At 44.7% G+C, this 27262-nt stretch overlaps 2 protein-coding genes across 6 annotated transcripts in view; one reads left to right on the top strand and one right to left on the bottom strand.

Moving 5' to 3' along the window:
• Window positions 1–27262, top strand: part of RFTN1 (raftlin, lipid raft linker 1) — a 207440-nt gene that overhangs the window by 169250 nt on the left and 10928 nt on the right. For all 4 annotated transcript variants that reach the window (XM_003924931.4, XM_074405688.1, XM_074405687.1 and 1 more), the window contains exon 8: window positions 26582–26685. In XM_003924931.4, coding sequence (XP_003924980.1) covers window positions 26582–26685 — 104 coding nt within the window. The remainder of the gene's footprint in view (window positions 1–26581; window positions 26686–27262) is intronic.
• Window positions 920–27262, bottom strand: part of OXNAD1 (oxidoreductase NAD binding domain containing 1) — a 108551-nt gene continuing 82208 nt past the window's right edge. The window contains exons 9-10 of one of the 2 annotated variants that reach the window (XR_012519190.1): window positions 6947–27262; window positions 920–6734 (exon numbers count right to left, since the gene is read on the bottom strand). The exon at window positions 6947–27262 is cut by the window's right edge and continues 29679 nt beyond it. The gene's annotated coding sequence lies outside the window, so the exon portion shown is untranslated. The remainder of the gene's footprint in view (window positions 6735–6946) is intronic. The other variant, XR_012519191.1, reaches the window with a different exon arrangement.

The following is a 27262-nucleotide window of genomic DNA, read 5'->3' as shown; positions in this document are numbered from 1 at the left end:
TCCACCTTGTCTCACCGGCTTCCTTCTCTCTGCACGTGCATTGTGCACGCACACACGCATATGCACACATGAAAACATAGTGTGCGGACAGTGTAGCATGTTGGCAAAAGAACGTAGATTCCAGAGTCTGGCCTGAGTGTGCATCCTGCCTCTCTAATTCCCAGCTGAGTAATGGAGTATGTGAAAAGTAAACCGCCCCCTCCACTGTTTTTCTATTTTCGGTTGTATAAATGGGGATAGTGGTAGCAACCTCTCAAAGCTGATGAGAATTAAAAGAGAAACTATATTAACAAGTTGTGAATGTAGAACCTAGCACAGAGTAAGCCCTCGCTACGTACTGCTTTCTGCGTCAGTCACTTGGTATCGTAGGTGAGACAGATCCTCCCTGCATTGCCTTCGTCTGATGCTAAAAGCACAGAGGAGGTTGGGCTAGGGAACCTGTAGAGTCAAATGCAAATAATTGCATTTTGATCAGTTGGAAACCTATAGCCTAAAATTAAAGGCAGTTGTAAGATAAATGTCTATCCATAGGGCATTTGTAATAGGTATTTTGTTTACTTTCTTTGAGTTTACAGTCTAGTGTGTGAGCAGAAGGGGTAATTTTTGGAAAGGAAAGGAAAACACTACATAGGTGAATAGGTAAAGAACAAAATACAGAGACCCTCTTCTTCCCTGTGAATCTGTGTATCTTTGAGCCTGACACCCATCAGACCTTACAGACACCACCAGGCGCTGCTTGAGCCATCGAGCTTTTTCCATGTTTATCCCTCTTCCTGGAATATATTCTAGAACATCAGTGCTTACTGTGAAATTTGGTGCCAGAATTGAACATAAGACAGTAGAAAAAGCATTTATAGCTGATGCAGTTGGTATGATGGCTGGTGGGTTAATTGAAAAAGTCAAAGAGACCCAAAGAAAATCAGATTCCTATCTTACATTTTATTTTAATGTAAAGTATGTAAATACATGCCGTTTGCCAGTCTTTTTCAGTGTCTGCTCAAGTAACATTCTACTTCATCTTTCTCAGGTAAACCACACCCAAAGTGTGCTATCTACAATGTCCAGTGTCAGTTTCTTTAAAGTAACAATGGAATCTGACTGCAGAATCCTTCTGTTTTTTTTTTTTTTTTCTAGTCTTTCTAGTCCCCCCACCCCACTCCTACATATACCTAATTCAACCACAGTTTTTACCTTTTAGTGATTGTTCTTTGTGGAGTCTCTTCAAGGAATTCAACTTCGTTTTTTGAGAAACAACTTTTTTTTGCACTTATAGTTTTTATGCTTTTAAATCATTTAAATTAAGACATGTAATTAGGATAATGGGTCTAACCATATAAACACATACAGCTCACCCTTGCCATGCTCAGTTAGTGAGGTCAGAAGGGCATGAGCATCCTAGAAAGCAGCTGCTGCCTGCAAAGACTTGACTTCTGTCAAGGTGGACTTGGACTTGTGAGTAGAGCTGCAGGTAGAATGACTTTGGGGCATGATGACAGCATCTGCAACCCCACAGACTTTGTCATGAGGCTCTGGAGTCAGCTTTTCTCCATTGTCTGCCTGCGTATTCAGTCTTTGTTGAACTGACTCCCATTTTATCTCATTCTGTTTGCTTCCGCCCATTTCCCCAGCCTGTCAAGACATTTCTGATCATGTTTATATCATTCTTCATTCTGGGGATCTTCCAGCCTTGGCTTCCCTGAAGGTTTCACATGTATGGTGGCTCCTGAATGGTCTCAATGGCAAACAGCCTGGATCAAGGACACAGTCCTTGGCGCACTGCAGGAATCTCTCCTCCAGTGCCTGATGCTAACCCAAACCATTCTGCAGTGGATTCAGGTGGCCCTGTTGTTCCACCCTCCATTCCCCCATTGTATTTACATGAAAGCTTTGGTGGGATGCTTTTCTGTAACTGAAACCTGCTCTGGCCTGTAACCCCGTCCCATAATCCTGTGTAACAACACATTAGGTCTCGCTTGTTCTTCATGAACTTCTGCAGGTTTCTGGGGCTCAAGCTTTTGTTTTCAAAGGCTTCCAACCATCATTTTAAGAATCCACTCTAGGATTTGCCAGGGAGTAACATCAATTTCTATGGTTTCTAGAATTCACAAGGGAGCCAATATTTGTTCTTTTTAAACCATCTGGCTTTTTTTTTTTTATTGCCAGTTTCTCCAAGATAATTATTTTGGTTCTGAGAGCATAGTCTTTAGTGCCAAAGACAGCAGTTCTCTGCCTTTTTCCTGTGATAGGGATGATTTTCTTGTGAATAATCACTCCCATGAAGGGACCAGGAATCAACACCTAAACCCCTCCCAGGCCGCATCTCCATCCCTTCCCACCTCAACGCAAATCATAGCACAGGTGAGGGACGAGGTCAGAACAGCTTCAGATCTGTTTTAGCAGCTCGCTCTCTCTCAGTACTTTGACTTTCATCAAATTTTTGTGTGCCACTCACCTTGACAGTTACACACCTGTGTACAGAATAGAATGTATGGATGACTGCCTTTTGCTTTAAAAAATGTAGTTCATCTCAGCTTGAGCTCATTTAAAATTTTCAAGTTTGCTTTGGAGGGCAAATTGCCAACATCTGTTAACAATTTGAAATGCCCACCCCATCCATGACTCAACAATTTCATACTTCATGTCCATCTCTTCTAAAGAAACAAATGCTTGTGTTCACAAGAAGGCATGGACAAGGATATTATCTCAGCATTATTTGTAATATCAAAAAAGGTAACAGTGTTCACGTCCATCAGTAGGGAAATGGTTAAACAAAGGATAATACATTCTTATTATAGATGAGGTCATTCTGTACAAGCTGACATGGAATGAATTACAGGAAACATTAAGCAAGAAAACTAAGTTGCAGAATGATCCTGTAATGGTTCATTTTATGTCAACTTCGCTGGGCTATGGTACTCAGTTACTTGATCAAACACCAATCTAGATGTTGCTATGAAAGTATTCATAGATGTGATTAACATTCAACTCAGTAGAAGCATATACCCTTTATAATGTGAGCGGACCTCATCCAATCAGTTGAAGGCCTTAAGAAAAAAGACTGAGGTCCCCAAAGAGGAAGGAATTCAGCCTCCAGACTCAAGACTGCAACACTGACTCCTGCTAGAATTTCTAGCCTACTGGGCTACCCTGCAAACTTTGGACTTCACATCCTCCACAGCTACGTAAGCCAGTTCCTCAAAATAAATCTTTCTAGATGCAAGATAACCTACTGATTCTCTTTCTCGGGAGAATCCTGATGAATACAGATGCAAATACTGTGATGCCATTAATGGGGAGAAAACTTCACAATCTCTTAGACTTTAGCTGTATCTCCTTATAGATGAGAAAGTAAAATAGGAGTTGAATAATTCCACTTTTATTGTCTTGAACATATTCTTTTCTTGTGCAGCTGCTTTGAGCATGATTTTGAACGGGGTGTCTATACATGTGCACACATGCACATACGTAGCTCGCATATCTCATCTCATTCCAGGGTTAGGTGCATATGTGTATACCTCATGCCAGCTGCACACCCCAGCTCATTCCAGGCTCAGTCTTCCTCCTTTTGGATTTACCTCACTTTTGTCACCATCCCTGGAGGTTCAGGTACCCACTCTGTCCTTGTACATTCAAACTCATCCTTCTCCACAGCCACAGTGGTTTTCCTTAGTTGCCTCCAGCTTGTATTTTAGGGTGACATGTCCACCTGGAGCCAGTGTCTCTGTGAGTATTTCTTGCCATGGGGCCATATTAAACTTTCCCCTGAACTTTTGAAATTATTTTTCCTCATTTCTGGAGAGGACCTCTAGTGCTTTTCTGCTGTTTGGAACTTCAGAGAGAAAAGCTTCATTTGTACAGTTTGTGTTCCCCAGATAAGGCATTTCTCTTCCGATAATGATGGGGAAAAGATTGCATTTAGAAATAGCGATCCCAAAAAGCTGCAATCTGATTATTGAGTCCTCACTTGTGATCTGAAGCTTTGACCCTGTCCTCGGATAGTGGAGCCTAAGATGGCTATCTGTCCCTCTTTTATTTTCTTAGCCAGAATTTTCTCTCTGCCTCCTCCTTGGCCGTAGCCACTTGGCCTGGGGGTTCTGAAATGTGTGTGGCTTGTGGCAGTGGCAGGATGCAGAGATGATGCCCCAGTGGGGCAGGTGGGCTGGACTTACTCCATGGAAGGTTCCATAAGAATGAAAACCATTTGAGATGGTGGAGATTAGAGGTTCCATAACAGAACTCTTAGGGAACTGGGACACTCCACAGGGTCAGAGAGAGTGACTGCTCCTTGTTGTCCAGGAACAAGGATGCAAAGGGGCATTTGCTGAGGCCCGACACATCAAGGAGCCTGGGGAAGAAGACATCCTACAGAAGAAGTGGCTAGGTCTTTCTGCCACTTCCTGTGGGAAGTGACAGGAGCAGAGGCCAGCTGGAAGAGAAAGCACATCTATTAATTATTTTTTCACAATCAGAACACATAATGGATAATGTCGGTGATCTTCTGGATGCCAGGGCTTCCTTTCACCACTGTAAAAAGCTCCCACAGGCAGCACCTGTGCCTCTTAGCAGAGCCCTGCTCCTGAGCTCCCGGAACCTGCCCTGCTTTAGGCAACAAGAGCCACAAGTGCCCCTGGGGTGGTCCTTGTCAATCAGACACCTGGAATTGCCACAGTCACACTGTGAGGAGGGTGGGTGTTGGAAAGCCCCGCTCCCTGGCCTCAGATGGGGACAACTCTGAGCATAAGTCACCCCTCAGAGCTCCCCTCGGGATCAGATGAAGCCACTGGTCACGGGATGTTCTTACAATTGTGTGCTTGTTGGGCTGCTTCCCTTTGTTGTCCGACTTCCCCTGCTCCCTCACTGGCAGCACTTCCTTAATAAGTGACTTGCACATGAATGCTTGTCTTAGGGTCCGCTTCTGGGGGACCTGGCCTAAGACAGAGCATGTGTAAAAAAAATTCCATTCAGGAATATTAGGTTGCAAATTGATATAACAGTTATTGGAAGTTTTATAATAATTTTAAACAAAATGCTTACAGTGCAAATGTGTATATAGTAAAGACCGCGTCTTCCTCTCACCTCTTATCCTCACTTCCCTAGTTCCCCTTTCCCAGAGAAAGCTTCTTCCAGAGAGGAGGTGGTGTGCACAGAGAGGTGGGTGTGCATCCAACAGAGGGGCAGAGGGAGATTTTTTACACGTAGAGATGAAGGCAGAGTAGAGAGTTGAAAATGCTTTGAAGATTGGAGTAATGAGGCCGCAAACCAAGGAATGCCAGCAGCCACTAGTGCCAGAAAAAAACAATAATGGATTGTTTGGAGGCTTAGCCTCCAAAAGGAGCATGGGCCTGTTAAAACCTTGATTTTTGACCCAGTGATACTGATTTTGAACTTCCGGCTTCCAGAACTGTGAGAAATTTCTATTGTTGTAAGCCGACAGTGTTGTGGTCATTTACTAGAGCCAACCTCAGATGGCTATCACATGCGTGGACGTCTCTCCCGGATCACCCTGCAGGGTGTCCTTGACAGTGAGCTTGCATGTGCAGGGTCTGGGGAAGACTTTGTGGTTGAGGTAAGGGCCTGGACTTCTTGCAATGGGTTGAAGGGAGCCATGGTGGTATTTTCATCAGAGAGCTGGGCATTTTGACAGTCGGCCCTGGAGAAAGGGCCAGAAGGGGGGCAAGGCCAACAGAAAGCCAGGGAAATAAAATAAGGGTGGTGGTCATGGGTATCGGTTGGGTTGCTTTCCACTGTTCATAGCAGAAAATCCCACTAAAAGTGGCTTAAGCCGTAGGGGTTTTCGTCTCATCTTACTGAGCAGGAAGTCCAGAACAAAGCGGGAAGGTTGCAGAGTCAGCTTTTTCAATGGCTTAAAGATGCCACCAGGGACGCAGGTGCTGCCATCTTTCTGCGCTCGTCTCAGCCTGTCTGCAGGTCTCTCCCCATGAGCCTCCTCACAGTGTGACTGTGGCAATTCCAGGTGTCTCATGCAAACGTGATGACGATGGTGAAAAACAGGGGCAGTTTTTCCTGCCACATGTCCCTTTTTATTAGCAAGTAAAACTTTTCCCAGAAACCCCCAACAGAGATTCAGTCCCTCAGGTCTCGTTGGCCAGGGCTGAGTCACAGACCCATGCCACTCTGACCAGGCCTGGGGAGTGTCAGTGAGGAAGGAGCCTGGGCAGTCGAGGGGCTGTCGGCTTTGGCACCCAACAGAATTTGCCACTGATGGCAACTAGCAAGGCAGGATGCTCCTTATTTTCAAGAAGACTGGACTTGTTGACAGTCTGGATAATTAGATGACAAAAGGCAGTATTTGACCTTTAATCTCTACCTGCACTTTTTTCTTCTATAAACTCAATTGTGCTATTTTCTCAGACATCCATATTTTACTTCATATACAAAATTTAGTGATACAAGTAAGTTATATCTTTTTAAAAATTTATCCAACAAATAAATACTGAGTTCCTACTGTGTGTCAGCCACTGTGAGAGCATGATGAATGGATGAAATTCAGGCAGGAACGATTGATTCCATTTAGTCAAGGGAAGGAGTGCAGTCATTAAAAATGAATGCCCACCCCTGGCCTTTCCACATTCATCAATAATTCCTCTTCATTGTCAGGCTTCCTGAGGGGTGCTGGAAGGCCCTAAATCACAGGAACCTTTTAAATCTGACGAGGGGAGAGGCAACTATGCTGCTCTGGTGAAGACGATGGGCAAAATGAATTGAGATTCTTGCTGCAGAGGAAGAGGGGATGAAACAAATGATCATGTTTTCAAAATCCTGTGACAAATGCAGTTTAAAATATTCAATATACGTCACATGATGACAAGAAAGAAGTGTATTAGGGTTCTCCAGTAAAATAAAACCAGTAGGAGATGGCACACGCATGCACGTGCGCGCACACACACACACACACACACAAGTTTATTACAAGGTTTTGGCTCACGTGATTATGGAGGCTGAGGAGTCCCACAGTCTGGTGTCTGCAAGCTGGAGACCCAGGAAAGCCAGTGGTGTAGTTCACTGGCTGAGAGCTGGCAGCTGCTGGTGTAGATTCCAGTCCAGGTCCCAAGCCCTGAGAACCAGGAGCAACAAGGGCAGAAGATGGACACTTCTGTTCAAGCCGTCAGGCAGAGTTAGCTCAGCCTTCCTCTGCACTTCTGTTCTGTTCAGGTCCTCAGTGACTGAATGATGTTCATTCATACTGGGGAGGGACATCTACTCTACTCAGCTGACCAATTCAAATGCTAATCTTCCAGAAACACCCTCACGACACGCCCAGAAATAATGTTTAGGCATCCTGTGGCAAGTTAAGGGCTCAAGGTGACAAGGGCTGTATCTTTAGGTTTTCTCAGTGTATTTGAGATAAAAGGATGGAAGATAATTCTATAAGAGCCTTAAACACACACACACACACACACACACACACCCCTTACTTATTTTACAGTTCCTGTAGGTTAGAAATCCAGGTGGGCTGAACTGGGTCCTATACTGCTTAGGGTCTCACTAAACTGAAATTGATGTGAGCAGAGCTGTGTTCCTTATTAGGGGCTTTGGTGGGAAGAATCCACTTCCAAGCTCACTTAGATTGCTGGCCTTGTGGTTGCAGGTCTGAGGTCCTTGTTTTCTTGCGGGCAGTTATCCAGGAGCTGGTCTTTGCTCCTAGGGGCTGCCTCCATTTCTTATGCTTTCCATGTGGCCCCCTAAAAGAGCTTTTCAAATGCATAGGTAGTTTGAGAGCCACAGATGAAGAGAGGGCAAATGGTTCTCCAGAGAGAACTGCAGTGTATTAAGTCAGTGAGCATAAAAGGTTGGAGGGTGTTCTTGTAGTTATGTGTTCACTCGTCACCAGTCCTTGAAATATATTCTTTGGAATTCACCTGGCCAAGACTTTTAATACAACTAAATAAAAAGGAAGGGCCTGTGGCTGGCACATAACTGGTTGAGAGGCTGCGCTTGGCAAGGATGTGCTTTCGTTGGAGGAGTCTTTCTTCCTGGTCCCTCTGCTGCCATCCTGTGCCTTGTCCTGTTCACATCTTTTTCAGGGGCTTGTGTAGGGATCTAGAAGGTGGTGGGCCTGAAGAGACCCGATTCTGGGAGCCACAGAATATCCTGGGTGGCCCTAAGGATCTAAAGAATGTGGATGCTCTCGGACTCCACAAAAGCATCTAGTTGGGCGAGGGGGAAGAAGGCCAGGGCATGTCTGAGAGTGGGGAAGACACTGGACCAGCCACCCATGCCAGTGTCAACCAGAGCTGCTTTTTCTGAATGTATCTGTTTATACATGTTGTTTCTAAATTATAGTTGATGCTTATAGAAAGAATCTTACTAATAAAATAAAGAAAGAAACAAAACAATCTTGAAAATTACTGATCTAATCCACATTTTTTTTTTGAGTAGGTTTCCCTGACTTCTCAAACCTCTTCCAATCTCATTACCTCTTAGTATATGAATGTTAGACCAAAACCAGCCCAATACAATGTAATAAGAATACAGTTAAGTATCAAAAAAATTGCATTTAAGCTCAAAAAATCAATAATATAGAATGGAGAATACCTGATTTGATAGCAATTCCAATGAAAAAGAGTTTAATACAGGCCGAGAATGTCTCTCCTACTTCCCTCCAAGTGCTCTGGGCTGTGACCCAGTGACCATTTCCAGATCCCAGCCTGTTTCTCTGTGGTTGCCCACCTGCTGCTGAGACTTCCTCCCCCTCAGATCTTCACTTCGGAGGCAGTTGCTCACCCTTTCCAGCCCAACCTTAATGCCACCATCTTTATGGGACCATCTGTAAGACTGTCAGCTGGCTTTTCTCTCCCTTCCTTTTGAAACAACCACATTTCACCTCACCTAGGAATGGAAAAATTAAGTTGTCAAATTGCTATGCAAGCTCCTTGAGTCGGAGACCAGCTATTCCTTATATTCATGGATTCTGGATCCAAATTAGTTCCTTTAGTGTTGCAGGTTTTTAACAAACATTAATTGAATAAATCATTGGATCATATGAGGTTGGCACTGCTTAGAAAAGAGATCTTTGACCAAAAGACATCCGTTTTTATGAAAACGCAGGCACGAAGGACTTCTCCCTCTTTCCTTTAGTCTCGTGCTGGCTGACTTGGAGCCTTAGGTTCCGGCATGACCGCCACGTTGGATGCGAAACACGAACAGACTCAAGATACAGCGATGGGGCAGACACCTAGAAATGCTGGGAAACAACTGGACATGTTTATCTTTGGAGAGGGAAAATACTAGGACGATCAGGTAGCTGGCTTCATCATGTCTTTGAAGGGCTGACTTGTGACAAAGGAAGTAGACTGTTTTTGTTGATTGTAAGGGGAAAACTAGGTCCAACTGGAGAGTATATGTGGAACTCTTCAGCAGTGGAAGTGGCTGAGGCCTAGGACTGTCAACTCCCAGATGCTGGTATGACTCAGATGTTCCATCATCACTAACTAGGACTGATGTTTTGGACAGGAAGGACTACAGCAGTAGTTCCCAAACCCTGCTAGTCCTCAGTATCACCTGGGGACTTATTAAAAATTCACATCTGGTTGGTTGGCTCATACCTATAATCCCAGCTCTTTGGGAGGCTGAAGTAGGAGGATTGTTTAAGCCCAGGAGTTCAAGACCAGCCTGGGCAACATAGTGAGACCCTGTCTCTATACATTTAAAAATAAATTCGCTGGGCATGGTGGTGTGTGCCTGTATTCCCAGCTACTCAGAGGGGCTGTAATGAGAGGCTCACTTGAGCCTGGGAGGTTGAGGCTGCAGTGAGCTGAGATCATGCCATTACACTCCAACCTGGGTGACAGCAAGATTCTGTCTCAAAACAACAAAAATAAGCATTCCCAAGTCACCCTGCCTCCCTGGAGACTCAAAGTCAGTAGGTCTGGGGGTGGAGATTAGGGATCTGCACATAAAAAATTCAGCCAGGTCCAGGAGCCACTGGACTGGAGGTCCACCCTGACCCCTTCCAACTTGAATAAGCTGGGCATGCATGTCAACACACTGCTTTTCAATCAGTGGCCTCTTTAAACATCCTTTTTTGGGTGAAGTGGAAGAGAGTATTTTCTTGGCTTATATCACTTGGCAAATTAGACTTAAGAAGGCTTGAGAACTAGTCTAGTGAGGCCAAGAGGCCTCTGCTTTCATGCTTGTAACTTTTTTTCTTTTTAGAAAAGGGATCCATGGACACTTTCTCAAAATGTTAAACATAGTTACCATATGGCCTAGCAATTCCACCCCTATATTTAAGAGCAATGAAAACATATGTCCACATAAAGACCTGTACATTAATGTGGATGGCAGCTTCATTCATAATGTCCAAAAAGTAGAAACAACCTAAATGTTCATCAGTTGATGAATAGGTAAACTGTGGTATATCCATATAATGAAATATTATTTGGCAATAAAACGGAATAAACTACATACACACTACATGTATGAACCTTGAACAGATGCTAAAGTGAAAGAGGTCAGTTGCAAAAGACCACGTGTGACATGAATCCATTTATATGAAATGTCCAGATGAGGCAAGAACGTGGACCGTGGTTGCCTAGGGGTGGGTGAGGGAACAGGGGGGTGACTGCTAATAGGTACAGGATATTTGTGTGGGGCTCATGAAAGTGGTCTAAACTTAGATTATAGTGATGGTTGTACAACTCTGAATATATTATAAACCACTGAATTGCTGGCATTAAATAGGTGAATTTTAAGATATTAAATTATATATCACTAAAGATGTTGAAAAAAGTGACACGTGGTCATTAAAGATAATTTAGAAAATACAGGTAAAGAAAAGAAAGCAAAATATCCCCCAGCTTTCAGCATCACTGGAAGACAGCTGCATAACATCTTAGGATAATGCTTCCTGTGTATGTTCTGTCTACATTTGCATGTTTTTACAAAAATGAGATCATACTCTTCACACTATTATACATTTTTGTATGTAACTATATTCTGAAAATGTTTCTGTTATTAGGCTTTTACTTCATTTTTAATGGCCATAGAGTACTTCAGTATATGAACAATTTTATTTTATTTTATTGGTTTTCCACTGGTGGGTTTTTGCTGACTTCAGTTCTCTTGGCCTTGAAAAACCATGAATATTTTTTAGTGCTATCATTGTAATTCATGTCACTTTTGATTCAAGGTCCTTACTTTTTTTAAAAAAATAAACTTTATATTTTAGAGTAGTTTTAGGTTCATAGCAAAACTGAACTGGAAACTACAGAGAGTTCCCATACGTCCCATTCCCACTATGGCCTCCCCCAGCTATCAGCATGCCACACTACAGGGTACACGTGTGACAATCCAGGACGCTATATTGACACATCATTATCACCCAAAGACATACTTTACATTAGAGTTCACTCTTGGTGTTGTACATTCTATGGGCTATGACGGATGTACAATGACATGTATCTACTCTTATCGTATCATACGGTATAGTTCTGTTGCCCTAAAAAATCCTCTGTGCTCTGCCTATTCATCCTTCCCTACCCTCAACCCCTGAAAACTACTGATCTTATTTTCTCCATAATTTTGCCTTTACCAGTATGTTGTATAGTTGGAATCATTCAGCATGTACCTTTTCCAGTTGGCTTCTTTCATTTAGTAATATGGGTTTAAGGCTCCTTCATGTCTTGATAGCTCATTTCTTTTTAGTGATGGATAATATTTCATTGTATGGTTCTACTGCAGTTTCTCTATCAGTTACTGAAGGGCATCTTTGTTGCTTCCAAGGTTTAGCAATTATGAATAAAGCTGCTATAAACAGCCATGTGTATGTAGGCTTCTGTGTGGACAAAAGTTTTCAGCTTATTTGGGTAGATACCAATGAGTATGATTGCTGGATCGTATTGTAGAGTATGTCTAGTTTTGTAAGAAACTGCCAAACTGTCTTCTGTAGTGGCTGCACCATTTTCCGTCCCCACCAGCAGTGAATTCGAGTTGCTGTTATTCCACATCCTCGCCAGCCTTAGGTGTTGTCAGTGTTTTGGATCTTGGCCAATCGAACGTGGGTGTCATGGCATTGTGTTTTATTTGCATTTCCCTAATGACATATGATGTTGAGCATCTTTTCATATGCTTATTATTTGCTACCTGTGTATCTTCTTTGGTGAGTTATTTGTTCAGATCTTTTGCCCATTTTAAAATTAGGTTGTTTCTTTGCTTATTGTTTAGTCTTACGAATTCTTTGTATATTTTGGATAAAAGTCCTTTATCAGATACTGATTTTGCAAATATTTCTCATAGTCTGTGACTTGTCTTCTCATTTTCTTGAGGTCCTTACTTTTTGAAACTAGTGAATTTTTATCCCATGAAAACAAATTTACCTTTGACTTTACCTTGAAAATTCTCGATGTTGTGCAGAAGTGGGTTTGGGCAAGAAGGTGCGGGGTAGGGATTAGCACGAAAACATTATTCTATTTAAAACTTATTTGAGCCACAGGATTCTGCAGAGTTACCTTCCTACACAAAGACAAAGTCACTTTGAAAGAAGCAGATAGACTTGTGTCCATTAAATGTTTGTTGGATGTTTTGTTTTACAGTCTGTATCAGTTGGTTTTTGCTGTGTAATTAACCATTCCACACTCAGTGGCTTCAAATAATCCTGTATTAGCTCATGATTCTTCAGGTCATCTGATCAGTTCTTCTCCCATAGGGCGACCGACCTTGCTGATCTCTGCTGGGCTCTCTCATATGTTGGCTGATGGCTGAATGATGTAAAGTAGCCTCACTCATATGTCTGGCAGCTGGCTAGAACAACAGAGCCTTGTGTATCTTAACATTCAGTAGGCTAACCTGAACTTCTTCACGGGATGGCAGCCACAGGATTCCCAAGAGCGGCAAGTGGGCAAGCCCCTGTGTGCTAGCTTATTTCATGCTGCGGTTTGCATCACAATTTGTTAAGCTCTTATTGGCCAAAGAAAGTCACAAAACCAGCTCAGAGTCAAGAGATGGAGAAACAGACACTACCTCCTGATAAGGCCTTCTGTCACTGCAATGGCACAGAAACAGGGAAGGAACAAGTTTGTGTGTGGCCAGTTTAACAATGGCCTTGTGCTTGATGGTCAGTACATGAGTGCGTCTAATTTCCATACATGGATATACTTCCAACTTTCACATACAAAATGCCCATAAAAATTTTAACACAGCTGAGCGCAATGGCTCATGCCTGTAATCCCAGCACTTTAGGAGGCCAAGGCGGGCGAATCATGAGGTCAGGAGTTCGAGACCAGCCTGGCCAACATGGTGAAACCCCATCTCTACTAAAAATATAAAAAATTGGCTGGGTGTAGTGGCAGGCACCTGTAATCCCAGCTACTCCAGAGGCTGAGGCAGGAGAATCACTTGAACCCAGGAGGCAGAGGTTGCAATGAGCTGAGATCACACCATTGCACTCCAGCCAGGGTGACAGAGTGAGACTTCGTCTCAAAAAAAAAAAAAAAGGTAACACAGCATCCTGGCAAATTAACTCACATTTCTGGTGGCAAACTCATGTCTCATTATTTTAGGTGTGATTTATGGCAATTTTGATAAGACTGAGAATATAAAACAATGGTGGCAGAACCTACCCCCATGCTAGGACAGGTGCATTTATTCAATCACTCAGCAACTGATTATCGAACAAATACTTCCTTAAGTGCCTGGGATTCAACAGGAACAAGATAAACTCCTTGCTTTTACAGAGTTTGTGTTCTAGTGCAGGAGCGGAAAAACAAGTAAGTGCCAGGTCGTGATCAATATGCCGAAGTAGCAGCGCAGGGAACAGAGTGATGGGAGGATTTTCTAGAGGACCCCAAATAGAGTTGGCCAGTCTCTCTGAGATCATTTTAATTTTCTTGACTTTGGTTTTTTCATCATCAGCTTGTCCCGTGGTAGGTGTCAGTGCAGATGCTGATGGGACCAGCAGAGCATCTGCTATGGCTCTGGTGGGTTTATCTCTGGTAGAGCAGGGAGCCAGACAGAGTGGGAAGTGGATTGCAGGACTTGCGGTGTTGGACTCATGAACAGGTCTGATGTGTCCTGAAGGCAGGATACTCCAGCTGGAGGTTTCTGGCACCTCAGAAGCCCTGTCAGAGCTGGGTCCTCAGAGAGCATGCTGTGGGACTAGTGTGATGCAATTTGGTGTAAAGAAGAGCAGGGCATAAGGAGGGAGGGTTGAGCTAGAACTGTGGTAACTATAGCAACATGATACTGACAGTTGAGTCACCACAAAGAGAATATTGGTCAACTGTGATTGCCCCAACACGGCTTGAGAACATGACACCTTGAAGTTACAAGGTGGAGAAAGTCAGGGAGAGAGAATCCCGTTGTGTTGAGTTTTTCCCAGCAACCCATGACTTACCCAATACTTTCCTTAGTGAGTCAAGGCTGTGACAGGCCAGCACATGGTGTGTTGTGTGGCTCCGTTCGTTGTTAGCTAGGACAGTGAAATAACCTTTAATCTCCATTTCCACCCCTCCTCCCACATTTTTTTTTCTTTTGTCTTTTTGAGACGGAGTCTTGCTCAGTTGCCCAGGCTGGAATGCAATGGTGTGATCTCGGCTCACTGCAACCTCTGCTTCCTGGGTTCAGGCAATTCTCCTGCCTCAGCCTCCTGAGTAGCTGGGATTACAGGCACACGCCACCATGCCCGACTAATTTTTTTTGTATTTTTAGTAGGGACAGGGTTTCACCATGTTAGTCAGGCTGGTCTCAACTCCTGACCTCGTGATCTGCCCGCCTCAGCCTCCCAGAGTGCTGGGATTACAGATGTGAGCCACCACGCCCGGCCCCCCACCTTAGGATTTTGAATCGGCCTTTATTCAGAGACCTCTTCTGGGTTTGCATTTTACGATTATGGGTTAGCTGTTGGGAATCTACTGCTGGTAGGTGGAGGGGATCACTTTGACAGTGTTTTGGTTCTAGAATTTCTGCAGACAGACTAGCTTTCTCCCCAAGTCCCCGACTCCAAAATAAACATCTTTTAATTATAAAGTTTGGAAAAGCTCTTTTTTTTTTTTTTTCGATCTCCTTTCTAAGTAATAGGTAAGGTGAAAAATCAGAAAGAAGGGTTAAAGATAGGATATAATCCCCCTTTCATCTCTGATGGGCTAAAGAGAGTAAGGAAGTGGTAAGTCTCATTTACTCCCAGAAAGTCTAGTTTCCTCTGTCATCAAAGCAAGTGCGAGGGCCTTGGCAAGTCTCCGGATGGAGAAAATGTTTCTTTTTTAATTGTTATCAAACAAAGCTGCTTCTAAGTCGGCCTGGGAGTACCCCTCACCCGGAAGCATTCAAGGCACGTGTGAAATGTCAGCTTCTGGAGGACAGGAGCCCTGTGCTGCGTACGTGGTCCCGATGAGCGGCTGACAGGATGGGACGGCTTTGTGTTGCTTAACCACAGTCAGAACTGCAGTGCCTATGCCTGCTGTGGGTTAGAGTTGGCCCCAGTGTCACCCCTGAGCCTCTGCACATCCGGCCTCATTACCTTCCCTGTGATCAGGTAGCCCTGCGTGGCTGCATGCCTTGCCTGGTTCTCATTCTGCCCGTGCAGGTGTGTGTGAGCAGACAGCCCTGATAATAGGGCCAGCATTGCCATCTCCTGCCTTTCCATCCCGTAACCCCTTTCTTCTTTCTGACTTCCAAGTAACTGACTTTAGAGAAACCACACGTACTGGGACCAGATCACCCAGCGTGTCCCAGAATCCAGGAGAGTGTTATCTTGCACGTGCAGGTTTGGTTTCCTTGCCAGCTCGGCATAGTGATTTAGGAGAAGCCAGGGCAACGTCTCGAGCCAGGACGATCTACCCAGTGTGGGTTTTTATCTCTCTCTTCCAGGGCGAGCTGGCGGCACTGCTGGGCCTCACGGTAGGTTATCATAAATTAGATGTCAGCGCTCCAGAGGTAATGCAAGACCACAGTGTCTGGCCTGGAGAAAATAAGGGATAGGTGTGCCAGCCTTGAGTGTGGTGACAAATCAGCAACACTCCCCTTTGACAGTAACTATATCGTTGTATTTCTCTCAAATCAACTGAGGTGACTTTCAATGCAACTTTCCTCCTAGAGGTTTGCCTGCTATTTGGCTCTTCTTAGAATAATAGTAATCTACTAGTTAGCTTCTGCTGTGTGATAAAGCTCCCCAAAGCTTTGTGAGTTAAAATCGTAACCCGCACTGGTCAGCTGGGTGATTTTGCTGATCTGGATGAGGCTTGACTAATTTCACGGGCTCACGCATGTGCCTGCAGGCGCTGATGGGTGGACCGCAGCTACCAGCTCCGAGATGGCATCTCTCACATGCCTGCTGCTTGGCGGAGCCACGGGTCTCTCATCATCGGAAGGCCAGCCTGGGCCTGTCCTCATGGCGTAGGCAGGGGTCCTGGAGAGTGAGCAGAAACAGGAAGGCCCCTCGAGGCCTAGGTTCAGGACGACCGTAATGTCACATGTGCCATATCCTGTTTGTCAGAGGAAGTTCCAAGACCAGCCAAGATTCAAGGGGTGACCAGAGGGAATCTCCCTCTTATGGGAGGAGCTGTCGAGTTGTGTCGGGAAGCGGACTGGACACAGGGAGGTCATAATAGACACCATTCTTCCAAACAGTATGCTTCATGTAATAAAAACAATTATTTTTATTTCATTGAGCTCCTAAAAAAAGGCTATTGAGTTTGCCACCTTTCTTACCTGGGAGAGAAAATCAGGCAAAGATGTGAATTCACCAGCGGTGGGTGTGTAAAGAGTCTCGGAACCGAAGCTTTTTATGCACTACATGTATTTTCCTCTGCCTCCTTTTCTGCATCTAAGAACTAAGCTTTTTTAAAAAAAAAAAAAAATTATTCTCTTTGAACGTTATGAAAGCCAAAGTTGTCTAAAATGAGAAGACTGCTCTCTTAGACTCTATTATGTTGGCCTAATTACATATCAGCAAAATGTTTTTCTGGGGCATTGTGTGTAAAACAAAGGAGAAAACAACATCTCTAGCTGGCCAGCGAGCTGTCCCCTCCTCCTGTGGAGGCCTGGGGAGGCTGAGGGCTCTGCTCTCTTCCCACAGCGCAGCAGGTCACCCCTTCCCCTCTCCCTCCCTCCACCTCACCTCCATGGGCTCCACTAATGGGAACCACGTGTTTGTTCTCCTCACCCATAGACTGGGATCTCCTGGGGCAGAAGAGGCTTCCCAAGTGGTCAGCACAGAGCCAGGCTGGCTGACTGTGGAGATTCATGAATGAACAGTGGTCCCAGGCATAGCCCTGCCCAAAGCATCCTGAGGACCACATGGAGTTTTCTGCAATAGTGCCGCACCCCCGTGTTCCAGCATCAGCTTTCCACCTGTTAGGTGAAGTGGCCCTTCTTTCCGGCTTGGCATTCCCCTCTGCCCCGCCTCTGGATCTCCACTTTCCATGGCCATATGAAAGCAGGACCCCTGACCTCCTGAGTGCCGCTGTGGCCAGCGTGTGCCCAGCAGGGCCCAGGCAGCCCTGAGAACGTGCTGGCATGCTCCGCCTCCTCTGAACTAGCAGCTGCCACTTGACCTTGCCGTCAGCCACTTCCCTCCTTCAGAGTCCTGCCTGTGGCCTTCCCAGACCTCACCATCCATCCAGAGACAGTTTCCAGGCTTCTTGTGACTTGCCCTCCTGAGATATTTGATGGTACGATCAAATTCCCTTCTTTTCTTTTTTTTTTTTCTTCAACTTTTATTTTAAGTTCCAGGGTACAAGTGGCGTATGTGCGGGTTTGTTACACAGGCAGACTTGTGCCATGGTGGCTTGCTGCTCAGATCAGGCCATCACCTAGGTGTTGAGCCCAGCATCCATTAGCTATTCTTCCTGATGCTCTCCCTCTCCCCGCCCCCGCGACAGGTCCCATGTGCGTTGTTCCCACCATGTGTCCATGTGTTTTCACATGTGTTTTCATCATTCAGCTCTCCCACTTGTAAGTGAGAACATGTGCTGTTTGATTTTCTGTTCCTGCATTAGTTTGCTGAGGATAACAGCTTCTAGTTCCATCCATGTCCAACAAAGGACATGATTTGTTCCTTTTTATGGCTGCGTAGTATTATGGACTGAATAAAGAAAACGTGGCGCAAAGTCCCTTCTTAAGTCTGTTTCCCACGCTGGATTGTCCAAGGACTGATTCCTTCTCACTCAGCCCATGTTTTCGTTCATCTTCTGCTCACCTCCTCACAAGGAAATCCAGCCCTCAGCCAGCCTCAGCCCTCTAGGAGTTTTCACCTACCCTGTGTCTGTCAGCACCTCTGAGTGTTTATCCCCATCCTAACCTTTTCCTGGCCCTGAGCTGCAGGTTCGTTTCCTGTTGCTGCTGCAACAAATCACAGATTGAGTGACTTCAAACAACTCAAGTTTATTGTCTTAGATTTGTTGAGGTCAGAAGTCTGAAGTGATTATTAAGGGGCTAAAATCAAGGTGTTGACAGGACATTTTTTGTGGAGACTTTTAGGAGAGAATCTGTTACTTACAATTGCCACCTTCTAGAAGCTGTCCGTGTTCCTTGGCTCATGGCCCCTTCCCTGCATCACTCCAGCCTCTGCTGCTGCCATCACATCCCCTCCCCTGACTCTGGCCTTCTCGCCTGTCCCTTGGAAGGGACCCTGTGATTACACTGGGCACGCCTGGATAATCCTGGCTAAACTCTCCATCTCAAGATCCTTAGCGCTATCACATTGGCCACATCCCTTTTACCATGTTAAGGGAACATTTTCACAGGCTCCTGGGATAAGGTTGTGGACATCTTTGGGGCCATTAGTCTGTCTACCACAGTCTGTTTCATTTAGCTGCCTCCTGGACATCTCCATAGGTTCCTAAAACTCAGTGTGTCTAGAATAGAACTCATTCCCTCTCATTGCCCCTCCTTGTCCCATAGGCCTCGGCTCAACACATGAGCAGCCAGCCATTGCCCAGTTCTCCAAGCTGTCGTCTGGGTGAAACATAATGTTAAACACAAATCCAGCACTGATGGGCACTTGAGTAGTCTCCAGTGTCTTGCTATTGCAGACAGCTATCCAGTGAATAACTTTGTGCATTTCTCTTTTTTAATATGTAGGATAAATTCCCAGAAGTGAGATTGTTGGTCAAAGGGTAAATGTGTTTGTAATTTTGAAAGATACTGTAAAATGGTTCTCCAGGAGGGTTGAATCAATGAGCCCCTCCACTGGCAGTGTACAAGAACGTGTGCTTCCCCACAGCCTTGGCAACAAAGCAGGTTGCCTAACTTGTGGATTTTTAACAGTTCGATAGGTGAAAAAATAGTATCTCAGGGTAGTTTTAATTTGCATTTCTCTCATGAGAGTCTGCATTTTTCTCATGCACTTAATGGGTGTTGGAATTTTCTCTTCTGTGATCTTTCTTCATATCTTTGTCCCTTTTAAAATTTGGTTTGCTGGATTTTTTCTTTTCAGTTTTTAGAAGTCCTTTTTTGTCTGTAATATGAGCTGCAAAATTTTTCCATTTTGTCATTTGTCTTTTATATCATACATAGGAGTTTTTATGTAATCAAATTTGTCATTTTTATTTTTTGGTTTCTGGATGCTAAGTTATTTAGAAAGGCCTTCCAGTGTTGCCTTTAAACATTAAAATAATAACATTTTAGTAAATGCGGGGGATTGGACACGGGCATCTATTTCTTTTCGGAAAAATCCCAGTGAAATGAAACTAAAGGAATGATATAATTAGATAAGATATAGGCAATTCTCATATTCTCAGATTCTATATTTGCCAATTCATCTGCTTACTGAAATTTATTGTAACCCCTAAATCAATACAAATGGCATTTGTGGTCATTTGCAAACATGTGCAGAACAGCAAAAATTTTGAGTTGCCTTATGTGCACGTTTCTAGCTAAGGTCGAACAAGGTGATACTGCACCAGGTTTCGATGTTCATACTAAAAACAAGTGTCCTTCTTGTGGTCCACATAGTGCCACATTTTTCACATTTTTGTGCTTTTTGTTGGTGATTTAGCTGTTAAAAATAGCCCCTGAGCACAGTGCTGAAGTACTGTCTAGAGTTTTTTAAGTGCGGGAATGCTATGATGTGCTTACAACGAAAATACCAGTGGTGAGTAAGGTTTGTTCAGGCAGGAGTACTGCTGACTGTAAGCTCAGTGTTCATGAATCAACACTATCTATTAAACAAGGTTATGTATTGATCAGTTTACAAAAATGTTGTGACCAGAGGCTTGCAAGACCCTAATCCTGTATTTCTCTTATGAGCAATGGTTCAATATTCACTAATGCACTGTTAACAATGACTTTACAGAACATAGCTACCAAGAATAATGAGGTTCACTTGTAGGTAGGCAGGTAGGTAGGTAGGTAGGTAGGTAGGTAGGTAGGTAGGTAAATGCCCACAAAAACAAAAAGATAAGAAGAAGATAAAGTAGAAGATGAATATTTCAGTGAATTTTTAGAAGATGGAAAGTTGATAGAGGAATCTAATTCATTTAGCAAAATGGAGGAAGCTACAACCTGGACAAGAAGAGTGCCATTTGTCTCTTGCAGAACCCCAGAAAAACTGTGATTTTCAAAGCACAAATCACCATGGGATGGGAAGTTGGGAGATGTGAACTGCAGAGCTGAAAAACAGGGCATTGGTTAAAGTCCTAACATGGTGCGGTAAGATCTCTAGCTCCCCATCTCTGTCTCATGCAACCTGGGCACTGCAGAGATAATGCAGGGATTAGAAGAAAGCACTTAACAAGATAAAGTAAATGTATCCGTGAAACAAAAATGAGATGCTATTTAAAAAGAAGCAATCAAAGGATAAGAAAGAGCTTTTAGATCTTAAAAATAGGGCACCAGAAAATTTAAAAACATAATGAGTTGGAAGACAAAATGAAGGAAATCTCTCAGAAAGCAAAATTAAAAGAGTAAGAAAATTGTGAAGGAAGATAATAAAATTAAAACATCTAGCCAGACACAGTGGCTCACGCCTGTAATCTCAGCACTTTGGGAGGCCAAGGTGGGCGGATCACCTGAGGTCGGGAGTTTGAGAGCAGCCTGAGCAACATGGAGAAACCCTGTCTCTACTAAAAATACAAAATTAGCTGAGCATGATGGCACATGCCTGTAATCCCAGCTGCTCAGGAGGCTGAGGCAGGAGAATCACAAACCCAGGAGGCGGAGGTTGCAGTGAGCCAAGATCGCACCATTGCACTCCAGCCTGGGCAACAAGAGGGACACACTGTCTCAAAAACAAAACGAAACAAAACAAAAAACAATCTATCACACATTTTGATTAATACCAGGTCCAGGAAAAAAGAAGAAAAGAAGATAGAAAACGGAGTGGAGAAAAGTTATCAAAGGCGGTGGGTGGTGGGAACACTTTGCAGAACCGAAGGACAAGAATCAGATTGCAAGGCCATCGAGTGGACAATCCTTTGAGGAAAAAAAGACCCATACCCAAGCACACCGTCATGAAATTCTGGAACTTCTAGGGGAGGGAAAAAAAAAATCCTAAAACTTTTCAAAGCAACATAACAGGTTATAGTTAAAGTATTAGTAATCAGAATAGATTATCTCAATAGCATTGCTGACATCTAGAAGCTACTGGAGGAATACTTTCAAAAGTTTGACGGATAAATCAGTATCAGCCCAGACTTCCGTACCTAACTTGTTAATTAAAACAAAAGCATTTTTAGAAATGCATGGATTCAGATGACTTCTAGGGCATTGTTGCCTAGAGTCACTAGAGGATGTGCTCCTGCAAAATGAGGAGGAAACCAAAAAAAGAGAACATACCAGCCATAGACACTAATTTAGGAAGAACTCAGGGATGGAAAACAACCAGACCGGATTGGAGCAAGGGTTCAGAAATGATGTCTCCAGTGGGGGAAAAAAATGGAACTAACGTATTTAGGCACATGGAATATTTATTGATGGGCATTAAATAGAGGTACTGCAGCGTGTGGGATAAATTAGTGATTGGTTCATACACAACCAGGAAGATGGAAAAAAAATTGAGTAATAGTTAACTGCCGGAAAAACAAAGGGTCATATAAAAAAGAAGGCATGGTCATAGTGCATTATTTGACCTAGCATTAAGCAATATTTGCAAAATTGTGGTAACATAAACACTGACTTTTGATTTACTTTAAATTATAAAATAACCATTTGGAACACAAATAAAAAGGAAATAAGAAATGTATATGGCAGCACTAAACCTTTATTTCCCGTGGTAGAAGATTAAGACACTTAAAATTGATAAGTAAAATAAGGGTAGCATAAGCACCCCCTGCCAGTAATTTGTGGGCATTCGTGTTGTGGTAGCAATTTTACAAAAGATGTAGAAGTAGTTTTTGCAGGACTGTTCCTTATGTACCCTGATGGGTGAAGGGCAAGGGCTCAGTCCCGTGGATGTCAGGAACAGAGGCAAACTGTCCCCAGTCACTGTGTTCAGGTGCTTCAGACATCGTCTCAAGCACCTTTCAGACAAGGGAAATCAAATTCCTTCCTTCATTTACAATCATGTGTAAAGAGCAAAATATTTTCTTTCAAACTTCTTTTCTCCCAGATTGCTTCCACAGGATGAAGCACAGGAGAAAAGAAGAGCAAACTGACATTCAGAATACCGACTTTCTCACTGGACCCATTTATGAATTCCCAATTATTTCCCTGCATAGAGGATCTTTAAAAATGATCAAATGACAAGTGCATTTCTTAGTAAACTCTACGTTCTGTTGTCCTACTTTTTGGAGGGTAAGGAAAGGTTGTGTAGGATGTCTGTTTCTTCAGTTGATTTGCAACCACTGGAGAAATTATAGGGAACAAAGGAAAAAAGAGCCATAAATACAAATGAATTCCTTTTACACAAGTTGAAAAACCACAGGACATGCTCCATTTTTCGACACTCCAGGTGTGATCGGAGATTACGTATCCACCACAGGAGAGTGGAGAGTTAATTAAAATTTTTGCTCCTACTCAGAGAAAGAAATGTCTTTTTGTTTGATAAGCAGGCTGGCTTTTGAGTGCTGTTGGTGCTTTCTTCTCTCCTCACTGGAGTGTCGCAAAAAAGCAGATCAAAGAGAGCCTTCCATCCGGTTATGTTTCCCACCACCTTTCTTAGCTAATGGACTTAAAAGCGTCTTTCACTGACAGGCTCATCTCATATTTTAGAAATGCCATCTCCTTACTATATTGATAATATGCAAACGGGTTTGATAGATGCTTACAGAAAACCACATTTAACATTAATTAAGCCAAGACCATCCCAAATAGTGTAGTGGGAGAGTCTGGCAGAGTGCAACATCTCACCCCTACCTTTTGCATTTTACTTGTCAACTCACCATGTGATGGCCAGAAATTAACACGTGAGATTGAACCCTCAGCTCTCTCAAGCAGGGTTGGAGAGAGCTGAGGGTTCAGGCTCCTGTGTTTTCCCTTTTGCTTTTGGTCTTTATGTTTCTGCACCCTCTGGCTGACACCTCCTACCCTGGGGGGAAAAAAATGTTTGGGAGAAATCCTGCTGTTTTTTTCTTTAAGAGTGACAAAATGAAATAAAACGGAGCAAAACGGAAGCAGCCGGTTCGTGGTCTAAGCAGGCGGGTCGGGCTGCAGCAGGGGTGGTTCATTGTCTCGCAGCTCTGGGTGCCTGCAGAGAAAACCCAGCCCGGGATGCAGCCACCAATAAAAGGACTCCATTCTGCCACTCAGGGCTTTGTGAGGCGCCAAAGCTTGTCCTGGTTGCCATGGCTACTGTCTGATTACGGCGGGTTTGTCACAGTGCTTGATAAAGTGGGAAGGTGATTCTTGATAGGCCTAAGGAATCATAACCTCCCAAAGCTTCAGAGTATGGCCTTAAAATTGTTTTTCCTCCTCTCTTTAAACTGGGAATATGGGGATGGGGGCAGGGGTTCTCAGGATAGAGCAACCCAGGGCTCCTTGAGCCGGTGGTGAGCGTGGCACCCAGCAGGAGGAATACTGGCTGTGCTGATTTGGAAGGGAGGCATGCGTGTGCCCAGAGACCAGGCAGAAAGGATGGTCACAACTGCTGGGCCATCTCTGGCCTGATAGGGGCTTCAGGGAAGGGACCAGAATGGTGTTCTCTCCTGGCCCCTCCTGTAAATGGATCATCCCTGTACCTCTCCTCTGCTCCCTTCCCTTCCCCCCTCCCCCTTCCTTTACTGAGTTTCCCCTTTCCCTTTCCCCTTCTCCACTTCTGCCTGTCTCAGTGCACTCGTGCTGCTGTAACAAGATACCTGAGATTGGACCATTCAAAAAGGACAGACATTTCTTGGCTCCTGGTCCTGGAGGCTGGGAAGTCCAAGGTGAAGGACCTAGCATCTTGTGGGGGCCTTCTTGCTGCGTCATCCTGTGGCAGAAGGGCGGAGAAGTGGGGAGAGAGCAACAGACTGAACTCGTAGCCTCAAGCCCTTTGCTTGAGCTGGCATTAATCCATTCACAAGGGTTGAGCTCTCCTGACCTAAACACCTCCCACGAGGACCCACCATCCAGTGTCACTGCATGGGGGATTAAGCTGTCAACACGTGGAAGCTTTCTGGGCGACACATTCAAACCTTAGCACTTTCCTTCTTTCCTCCCCTTGCTCCATCCGTTCCCTTGTGTTGCAGCAGAATTTCTAACAGAGCTGATTCCTTCAAAATACATTTTTTTTTCCCCACATGGAGAATAATGGGAAGTTAGATTTGAGGCAACAGCTGATAGATTCTGGCCACAGAATTACAGACTTTTCTTTTGCCGGAAGAGACCTACACGATCACCTAGGCAGTGGTTCTTAGACCTAGCTGCATCAGGACTACTGGGAAGGGCTTTTTAAAATACAGATTCTGGGGCCCTACGCCCAGAGTTCCTGATTCATCAGGTCAGGGATGCGGGCCCCGAGAAGCTGGGCTTCTCACAAGTTCCCAGTGATGCTGCTGCTGCTGGCTCGGGGGCCGTGCTTTGGGAACCACTGACATAGGCCAGCACCCATTTTACACAGCTGAGGAAACTGAGGCTTCGAGTGACAAATTAATCACCAGGGGTTCAGGTGACTTGGTAGCAACTCTGGAACTGGTATCTAGTTATAGAAGCTTTAAAAGCCATTTGAGGAGAGGCGACAGGTTGTTCCCTGCTGTCCCTTCCATCCCCCTCGCCCAGGGCAGCCAGATGAGCTGGTACTCTTCCCAAAGGGCCACCAGCAGAATAGCCACTCACCACGCATGGCCGCCCTCTGAGTGGAGCACTCCAGACCACAGTCCCGCGCGCTGCCTCTGAGTTAAGCCGACCACAGACCTTGGAATTCTAGGCCTGGCTTTACTTTCTAATTTGTGCAGACCCAGGAAGCCTGCTTTGACTGTGGCTGGGATCTCTCCCACCTCTGCTGGCATTCAAAGTCTCACGGCCCGCTAGCGAGCCCTTAGGTTTTCCAGTTCCTCACGTTTGTACTGTTGCCTCTGTTAGCCGGTGACCTCCAGGGGCCAGGACCATGCCTTTGCACCCACCACTTAGCAAGGTTCTAGAGTACTTGATAAATGATCTATATGGGCATACAGGGTGGAAAGAATTTGGATACACGTTTGAGATTTTTGGAAGCCAACTACAAGAAGCCAAACTAGAAGGGATGGGGAGTCCAATTACATGGGAGCAGGGGTGGGGGCTACACGTTCAGTGTTAGTGAGGAGCCTGGAGTAAGAAATGAGGCCTGTTGCAGTGAGAACGCCCCCAGCGGTGAAAGCCCGTGCAGGGGCCTCACATCTCTCCCTGTGCTAGCAGGGGGCTGAGTTTTTAAATTCAAAGACAAATATTAGTTAACCCAGATCCTAATTTGAAATAAAACATGGCAGGCCAGGCATGGTGGCTCACGCCTGTAATCACAGCACTTTGGGAGGCTGAGGCGAGCAGATCACGAGATCAAGAGATCGAGACCATCCTGGCTAACATGGTGAAACCCCGTCTCTACTTAAAAAAATACAAAAATTAGTTGAGTATGGTGGCACGTGCCTGTAGCCCCAGCTACTCAGGAGGCTGAGGCAGGAGAATCGCCTGAGGTGGAGGTTGTAGTGAACTGAGATTTCACCACTGCATTCCAGCCTAGCAATAGAAAAAAAAAAATGGCAGGATTCATTCATCCCTGCATGGTAGGGCACATAACATAGGCGAAGTGGCTTCTGCGTGGGCATATACGCGTGGATGTGCATGTGTGTATTGCTACTGTGGCTGGACGCAAACAACTTGGCCATTTGTCAAATGTATGTTAACTCCCCACAACACACTCTGAACTCATCCAGAGCAGCACGTGTACTTACATGCCCTGGATACCTCTCAGAGGCGAGACAATTATGCTTCATCAGTGAAACTCACGGGAGGCTATTTGTTCAGACAAGAATAAAACAAAATTAATGGATTAATCTTTTGTCTCTAATTCCCTGCCGACGTCACAGGCTGAATTGGGGCCCAGCAAGAAATACCCTGTTGGCCGTTTCACTCCAAACTTTTAAAGTCAGCAAGCACTGGAGCAGGAGCCTGTGAGCGGCCGGGCGCCGCCACCTCTTCTCTGCTTTGCTGGATTGGCAGATGGAATAGTCCCCTCTCATTGCTTGGGACTTGGCTTGTGGCAGCAGCAGCACTAATGCTGGCCTTGTTCCCCCAGGGTGTCGAGGTGCAGACAGACTACGTGCCCCTGGTGAACTCACTGGCGGCCTACGGCTGGCAGCTCACCTGTGTGCTACCGACTCCCGTCGTCAAGACTACCAGGTAACAATCACAGTAATCGTTAGGATTCTATTGAACACTTACTCTGTACTAGTGATCACTGTTCCTAATGAGCACCTCATGTCTATAAATTATTTAATCCTGTGCAAGAGATTAGTAGTTATGTAAACATTCCCGCTGGGAAGCAGCAGAGCCAGCATTTTGCATTCTTAACCACCATCATCCAGAAAATTCCCCTGCACCCCATTTCCCACATGGGGGGGCCCTGTGAGTCATTACTGCCCAGCATGTCAAAGATGAGCCGCCCAGACTGAGGGGACCCAGAGTCTCTAATGCAAAAGAAATCCAGCACCTACTATGTGCCTTGTGCTAGGCTAGGTAGGCACTTTACAGATAAAAATTTCAGTCCACAAAAAGAAAAGAAAAATCCTATGAGTATTATTATTAAACCCATTTGACAGCTGAGGAAAGTGTAGCCAGGGAGGTTGAGGGACTTGCCTAAGATCATGGCACTGGTCAGTAGCTCCACAAAGCGATTGTAAAAACCTGCCCTTCGGGCCTTGCTGTGGCATTCCTTAAAATTTCACATTCGTGGTCATTTGTTCACCCTCAGTTCTGC

Source organism: Saimiri boliviensis, chromosome 9 (assembly GCF_048565385.1).
Source record: "Saimiri boliviensis isolate mSaiBol1 chromosome 9, mSaiBol1.pri, whole genome shotgun sequence".
Taxonomy (NCBI): Eukaryota; Metazoa; Chordata; class Mammalia; order Primates; family Cebidae; genus Saimiri; species Saimiri boliviensis.
The sequence above is the reverse complement of the archived record's forward strand: the minus strand, read 5'-3'. Positions and strand labels throughout refer to the sequence as shown.